The following is an 8,458-nucleotide window of genomic DNA, read 5'->3' on the forward strand; positions in this document are numbered from 1 at the left end:
AAAACAACACATCTGTGAAGTGCAATAAGAAGCAAAGCACAATAAAACAAGGTATGCCTGTGGATTCATTGAGTTAGTTCAGGGAATGCTTTGAAAATAATATTAACCACCTATGAGCCTAAGAAATATTCCTCAAGGTCTAACTACAGAGGCCAGAAAACCTTTTATCTTTTTCTGGGATTTCTGTTGGACTGTTTAATATAACTGGGACCCCAAAATTTCTGGTATCTTGGTCATAATGACCTTATTGTTCTCTCTTTTGTGGTTCAGAATTGGGGAACTTCATTGGTGGCAATAACTACTATATTTCCTTCCATTTCAGAAGCTCCAAATTATTTCTTTGATGTAAATAAATAGTATCAGTGGAAAAATGCAAAACATAGCCACCCTAAATTAAAGTTAATACAGCCAAGTCTAATGAACTATGGCAAAAGGGAATACATAAAAACTTGGTACTTCAAAGAAATGTTCTTAAAAAGGTTAAAATCTTTCCCAGTGCTGTAAAGGGGCTCATAAAATGTAACATTTTACTTTTCTAACCAGATAAAAGTTAAAATAATCTACATCACTGCACGAAATTCTTTCAGGTCAATTCTTTTCTTAGTCCATGTTTAATACCAAGTATGTTTGTATCCACATAACACTTTTGGTAACATATTTCCTTCTCGCACAAATGCTAATGAATGATCATAGCCAAAAGAAACAAACAAAAACAGACACTTTAGCAAACAGTGGTCCAATATAACTCTCTGTCATCATGGCAATACTCTTCCATGTTGTCCAATAATGGTAGCCAGTAGCTACACTGGGCTACTGAGCACTTTAAAAAAAAAATTTTTTTTTTAATGTTTATTTATTTTTGAGACAGAGAGAGACAGAGCATGAATGGGGGAGGGTCAGAGAGAGAGAGAGGGAGACACAGAATCGGAAGCAGGCTCCAGGCTCTGAACTGTCAGCACAGAGCCCGACGTGGGGCTCGAACTCACAGACAGTGAGACCATGACCTGAGCCAAAGTCGGACGCTTAACCAACTGAGCCACCCAGGCGCCCCTTGAGCACTTGAAATGTGGCTAGTATGCCTAACTAATCTTTAATTTTAAGAAATTAAAAATTAAAAAGCTATAAAGAAGCTATATGTGACTAGTGGCTTTCAAACTATACAGCACAATTTTAGGGACCTGAAGTAAGTCATCGGCCTATAATAGTATTCTTTATTAGCTTTATTAGGATCCATTAACTAAAAGCAATTTTCTAGCACTTGTTTACAATTCACTTACTCAATTACCTTCTAAGAATCACCATCATCCTTACATCCCAGAGATTACAGACAACAAAAGCTTAAGACTGACATTTAAAATTGCTATTGAACATGCTATTTATTAAAAGTTCATTTTAACAATACTAAGGACAAGAAATCAGTGATTCTTACAGAGAATAATGTCCTCTTGACTGTACTTCCAAAATACATTCTACATCTATTCACTTTTCTTCATCTCCATTGTCTCCAACCATACTCTAAGCTACCATCATGTCTGCCTAGTTTATTGCAAAAGTTTCCCAAGTCTCCTCGCATCATCTCTTGTTCTCTCGTATAGTTCATTCATTACACAGCAACCAGAGTGATTGTCTTAAAAGCCAAATTAGATCACATTACTCTTGCCCTTAAATATTTCTTGGTGACTTCTTCTATTCTTAGAATGTAGCTCAAACTTCATTCCACAAGCCCACATAACCAACTCCATCTCTTCTTCCCTCTACAACTCAGACAGCATCTTGACAACCCTCCCACTTTCATTCTCATGGTCCTGCCATAATTTCCTACTGTTCCATCCATCAAAAATTTGTCTGGCCTAAGGCTTTGGTGTTTAATTTTTTTTTTCCTGTTTAATTTGGTATTTGCTCAAATCTTCAGATGGGTGACTTTTGTCACTCATATTGCATCTCAAGTGTTGCTTTTCAGACAGGTTTTCCCTTGCCATCTAGTCACTATTACATAGTCTTCTTTTACATTTAGATTTTATTTTATTTCACACCTGAAATAATCTTTCTTTCATTTATTGTTTCTTTCTCTTCTAGAATGTTGAGTCCATGAGAATGTGAGTTTGTCTTCACTGTTTGGCACCTAGTAGGCTCTCAATATTTGGACGAAAAAACAGATTTTTTTTTAAATAGCTATCATTTAGGCCCTTTGTATATTGATCAAGTGGGGTGAACTCTTCCAAGGCTGCCTCAGAACTAACATATTAAAATGAAAATAATTTAATCAGTTCATTCAAAAGCTGCTCTACAGCTTCATTTAACACAGAAAAAATAATATTTTACTTTGACAATCCTTTGCTAAGTTTTATTTCCTATCCTCCATCTATCAGTTCTCAGTCATTGTAAGAATGTATCTATGGACTACAGAGAACCCTAATTCTCAGCAGCTCTCTGAGGAGGTTAGTTTCTTTAACAGGATAGTCTCCTCATTTCTCAATGACCTTGAGGCTATCCCTATGGAACCACTTTAATTTGTCAGTTTTAAGGTAAGGAGTCTGTTGGGTATGCATCATCTCACCTCTCTTCTCTATGGGCAACCGTCTCTTGGACACGGTACACTGGTCAGAGTCCCAATATATGTTAATATTTATTCTTCAAATGGGCTTCTTTAAGTGAATAATAAAAGCTCTCACAAGTAAGATGCTATTATTACATGTATTTACTACACTATGGGGGGGGGGAATATTTCAAGAAAAATAAGGCTGAGGATTGTTGAACACAACATCTTCAAAGGTATTTCCTACTGTCTTAGATAACAATATGAAATGTCCAAAGAATTTTTAACCTAATTTAAGATGTATTTTTAAATGGCCTGTTTTTGGATTTTGGTAGACTGATGTTGAGAAAACAATACAAAGTGTTAAGACTCTTCTTCACTGAACATGCCAAATCAATACAACCAGATCTATTATTAATAGATCTTTTACTAGTGAGAGGTTATATAAGCAGACATAACCATGAAATGGTCAATCTACATACATGTAGTTGGGAGCTGTAGCCCAGATTTTTAAGAGGAAAATTACCCTCGTATAAAATCTCTCTGGCCTACTGTGGTATTCATCTTTAAAAAAAGTACTTCCCCCAATTTAGAATTTCATACAAAGTAAATTGTAAAATACTCATACAGTCTAGAAAAGCATAAACTAGATCATGGCAATGAACCTATGCCTGCTGTTTAAAAATAAGTATTTTTAGTATCTTAGTCTATTAGCTATTATCATTAATTTTATTGTCCATGAACTCTCATTTTTCCCAAGTAGTCAAACGAGCACTACTCAATAACTAGATTAAATCCGAAAAGTGGTATCTGTTGTTTTGAACTTTTAAGAACAATTTCTTACAGAACTGCAGAAGATATTCTGCCTATTTAACTTATAATACAGATGAATGAGAAATACCTGCTGTATTTCTGTTCTTACTTTCTGTTTCTTACAATAATGGCAGATATTGTAGCCTCCTGAAGGGAAGGGAGCTCTGAAACCTGGAGGACTGTGTTTTACCCTTTGAGAGACATTTCTGGACACCCTTGATCTTCGTCAGTTCTTCCTAACACCTAAGATACCTATAAAGAGGCTATGGTCACTCTGAGAGTACACGTGCATATAAAACCCAGGAATCAAGCAAAAACCGATGCCAATTATCCTCTTGGAAGAGTACCCTTGAAAAGTTCCCACAATCCAAGGTTATAGTTTTAGTTCTTTTCCTGGGGTGCATGAAAATAACTGGAACACAACAAAATAACTGTCTGAGTTGTATAAATTATATAAAGGAATTTACCACAAAGATTGGAAGCATAATACTTGTGAACTGGTAGGTTTCAAACCCCCTTTGGTACTTACAAAATGGCAGATATTGTAAAGCAAAACCACTGTAAATTTAAGTTGGAAGTGTAAAGAACAATATTAAATGTTCATTTTTTTCATTAGTTGTTAAATTTAATGTTTTTGGAAAGACCAAAAAACTCTAAATGAAATGGTTTTCTTCTTTACTGACCCTGAGTCTGTAGGTTAAGTGCTTACAGAAGGAAATAAGTATAGGCTTTACCAGAGTTACCAAATAAGCAACTTGATTTAAAACATTTTCAAATTTGTTACAATTTAAAGAAAACTAGTCCCATTTATGCTTTTAACATTCATGTTAGTACTTTTAATATTACTAAAATATCTCCAGACATTTTCAAAAATAAAGGTTAAATTAACTTATTTCCAAGCACATAAAGATAGTTTATTTTAAAAAACCCTTTGAAATATCATTAGTACAGATAATATATGTAATAACACTATACTTTGATTCCAGACACATACAATGAACGTGCTACCAAGCAGCACAACACACAGCACCATCCATATAGTAAATGACAAGAATACCTTAAAATCAGGGATGACAGTGTGCTATATTTGTACAGAAGTGATAGATGAACCAAAAGGGCAGGCATGAGGTGGCAATATAGACAGGTAGATTAGGATGCTAATAAAGGTGGTAGGTACACTTGTATTTGTCAATTATATCTCAATAAGGTTAAAAAAAAAAAAAAACAACCAAAAAATCCAGCAGTGGTAAGGGAAGTAGGGAGAGAAGAATTAACAAAAGGAAGAGGTGATATATCACTATTTTGCCTACATAACGTTATCCATGCATCCAACCAACCAGTTATTAAAACACTTAAAAGGAACTAGGTACTATGTAAGGCTTGATCATACTTGGACCAAAGGCACACAATTTTTTTTTTTTTTTTGGATGGTTGCTCAGAAGTGCCATCTGATCTCAGAACAGAAAAATCTAATTAGTGCTCACTGAATTCACTTCCACTCTTGGTCTCATCAGTATTTTAAGCGCTCACTGACTCTGAATCTTTTAAACTCTGGGTCGTTTGGTCCTCTAGCCATACATTCAACTGAGAGTCTCTAATTTACAGCTTCAAACAGCCTCTCTTGCTACATCCAATCAATGTACGAAAATGTTATGGCTTGATGTGAAAAGCTGGGGAAATACACAGGCCACTGGAAAGATGGAGCCATGCTCCAGGTACAACTTGGAGCTTTCTGCTTACCTCCCACTCTTGATTCAGAGACAGTATATCTATATCTATCTACCTAGTATTAAATCAGCACCTTCTCTCAACCCTGTTCAACATAATTCATGCTGTTCAACACAATTCATTTATTGCAAAAGGAAGGACACTGCTCTTGTAGAAAATGCTGTATGACAATGCGTTTATCACTTGACCCTGTTAAGTGTCAGTTTCCCTTCTATAAAATAGGATTAATAGCTGCCTTGCCTAACTCACAGGGTCACTGAAAGGATCAAATAAGATAATGTACTTGTAAACTGCTAAACGATCATTACTATGAAAGTTGCTCCTTTTGGAACTTTTGAACTTTTTTCCAACTCATAGTTTAATTGTAAGGTTGGTTAGAATATCCAGATACAAAAAACGAGTAGGATTTTGGAAAGGACAACAGGCAAATAAAGGAAAATGCTGATAAAGATAATAAGTCAGAAAACAGGAAGTTAGTCCCAGAATGACAGTCAAGTCCTGATGCAAAACCAGGCCAGTTATGTGCTTACTCTTTGCAGACACTGGCCAGTTCCCCTAGCACACGCAAACACTAAGCTGTACCGTGCTACTTTTAGGTGAATCACTGGGGATAAATTGAGTCTGGAAGTGCAAGGGGAGGGACTTCCAACCCTGATGATCAGGCTCTTCCCCCACCCCTCTAACAAACACTCCTACTCTTTGTGCCTGGCCCAGTTAATGAAAACTATTCCTGGTAAGAAAATGGCTGTCAAAGATTTCTTTTACGCAGTCTTGTAACTATGAGACACCAGCTGTATACCTACTTCTTCCCCCACTACGAACTATCTTGAATGGACAGGTTCAGGGTCAGAAACACTGGGTTATGTTTTGTTTTTCTCAAGACTCATTCACAGGCCTCACCCTCCAAGCTTCAGTTCTCTCATCTGTAAAATGAAGAATGACGGCGCCTGTCAGCTTCATCCCAGGGCCACCGAGAGGATGAATGAGACAGTGCCTGGAAGGCGCCAGAAGTGATGTCTGACAAACACCAAGTCCATCAATGTTTATAAAGTGTTATGATGAGTCCCGTTATGACCTCCCGCCTCAAAGAAATTGCCGGGTTGGAACTGACACCCGCAGTCACTGAAGAAAGAAAGCAACGCCAAAGCTGCCAGGCGTATCCTCACTGAATCTTTTTCGGGGCGAGAGGGAGGAAGCGACACGGGGCCCCGGGAGAGGGGGAGGGGGAAAAGGAGGATGGATGGAGGTCCATGATGAGCCTACCTGTTGTTCCGGATGCTGACCAGCACGCACAGTACCAGCTCTAAGTAGGTGCGCAGCACTTCCAGCCAACGGGTTGAGAGCTGCAGGGCCTCGACTTCTTCCCCGCCAGTCCCAGGATCCGCGCCGCCTCCGTCGCCTGGGCCGCCGCCACCGCTCAGGTAATTCTCGGCGGCGAACTCAACACGCAGCTCTCGCACGAACCAGCCGCACTTGCGCATGAGGAATTCGAGCCGAGGCTGCTCCGCGGGGGAGACGCGGAGGCAGATGCGGAGCTGGGGCCACAGAGCAGGGTAGAAGAGGCACTCGCGCCAGTGCGAGCAGGAAGCCGAGGCCCGCAGCCGGTCAGGCGCGGGCAGGAAGGAGAAGATGTGCACGATCAGCTCGCTGGGCAGCGACGCGGCGCCTGCCGCCTGCCCGCACAGAGCCATCCGGCCCCGCCGCCGGCTGCCAGCCCCCGGCCGTCCCCGCAGTCCCCGGAGCAGCCCCCGCAGCCGTCGCAGCTGCTGCAGCCGCAGCCGCTGCCGCCGCCACCGCGCCACCCGGGCGGCCCCGGCTCGGGTTCGAGCTCCCGGCGGTCGGGGCTGCGGCACTGACAAGAACAACAACATCAATGACAAGGAAGAAGGGGGCGGAACCGTCGTGGGTCTCGGCGGAACCAAATGCAACAGAAATTGCGGAGAGGGGGTAAGGCCTCTGCGGGTGTGGCTTCTAGATAGCCAGCTTCTGGCTCCTTAAACTCTACTCACGCGTGTCCAAAGTCTATACACTCAGTAACTTCAAAACGCTCGCCTGTAATGTTTAGCGCCTCGGAAGCGGCAGGACTTTTCCTAAGGAAACGGCAACCCTCCCCGCGCCTGGACGCAGAGGCAGAGCAGTGGTAGAAGCTGAGTTTGACGTCACCGGTGGTGGGAGGAGCCCGGCGAGGCTGAGCTCGACTTCCGGAAGAGGGGAGCGCCCAGTTGCCGGCAGGGAAGGGAGATGCGGCACGTGACTCTTGACGCACGAAGGCCGGCGGGGCGGGGCGGGAAGCGCGGTTGGTTCCTGCGCTAGGCGGCTTGTCCCAGCTCCTGGCGGCGACTGAGCCCCGTCAAGAGTGTAAGTTAGTTAATTTGGGCGTTCAGGCTGTGGAAGTGGAGGAACTAGGGTCAGTACGAGGGGTCGTGATGCTTCTCATTCTAAGTTTCGTAGTTCTTGGGCTAAGGACTCAGCCAGAGTGCCAGCGTGCGAGGTGTTTCTCAGCCGATCCATCTGCCCAGAGTATTGTTAAAAGAGTTTCTGAGATTTCTGAGAGAGAGCCACTAAGCAGAGGGAGGCGGGTGGACTCTCGGGCTAACTTGGACGGGCTGTGTCGGGAGAGGAGTAACTCGGGGCGGGGCGGCGCGGCGCGGCGCGGCCGAGAGCCCAGACCAAGGCCGAAGGTGGACATTCCCTACTGGTCGCATCATGCAGATGACCTCCGCGCACACCTGGTCTGTGGGGAAGGAGTGAGAACAGCGCCACCCTTTGGATTTTGAGGGAGAGGGGGAAGAAAAGGCAGTGAGGTCTGGTTAGATGATTTATTAGCCTCTTCAGGGTTTGAGGGAGTCTCTGAGTTCCCCATTGTGAGATTTAAAGGCCCCACTTGAAAAGAAGCTTGTGGTTATGATAAAGGTTTTCTTTAGTTTGGCGCCCCTAATTTGAGAGAAGGGTTTTTGAATAAGTGTCCCATTTTACTTGATCACAACTTGGGAAGTAGTTAACTGGTTGTAAGGGGCGGTGAAGTCAGAAAGGAATAAGTGATTTTATGTAATAATTGAGGATTGCTTTAGTGAGGCTGCCGCTTCAGAGCCTTAGCTACGATCTTGGAACAGCCGTGTTCTTCTGTGGTAAACACCAAGAAGCTGTTCTAGATTATTTTTAACTTTTTGAGGGCACAGCTCTCCGTTCATGCAGCTTCGATGGTTTTTGGTGCCTTGCACGTACCATGTTGCTAACGATATTGTGTTGTGACCTCTGAGTTCTTTTCAGCTGAGAAAAAAAGCTATCATTCATCGTAGGTCACTTCTCAACCTCTGTATGGAAGTGATCTTTCTATGTAATTATTATACCTTATGAATACATTAATGAACACTTATGGAA

The 8,458-nt window shown here is 42.1% G+C and overlaps 1 protein-coding gene across 2 annotated transcripts in view; it reads right to left on the minus strand.

Annotated features, from left to right (window-relative positions):
• Nucleotides 1–7,160, minus strand: part of FBXO33 (F-box protein 33) — a 32,797-nt gene extending 25,637 nt beyond the window's left edge. The window contains exon 1 of one of the 2 annotated variants that reach the window (XM_047863966.1): nt 6,341–7,160. In XM_047863966.1, the coding sequence (XP_047719922.1) occupies nt 6,341–6,948 (608 nt within the window). In that variant the 5' untranslated portion in view covers nt 6,949–7,160. The remainder of the gene's footprint in view (nt 1–6,340) is intronic. The other variant, XM_047863965.1, reaches the window with a different exon arrangement.
• Nucleotides 7,161–8,458: the final 1,298 nt, after the last annotated feature.

This window comes from Prionailurus viverrinus, chromosome B3, assembly GCF_022837055.1.
Source record: "Prionailurus viverrinus isolate Anna chromosome B3, UM_Priviv_1.0, whole genome shotgun sequence".
NCBI classification, from domain to species: Eukaryota; Metazoa; Chordata; class Mammalia; order Carnivora; family Felidae; genus Prionailurus; species Prionailurus viverrinus.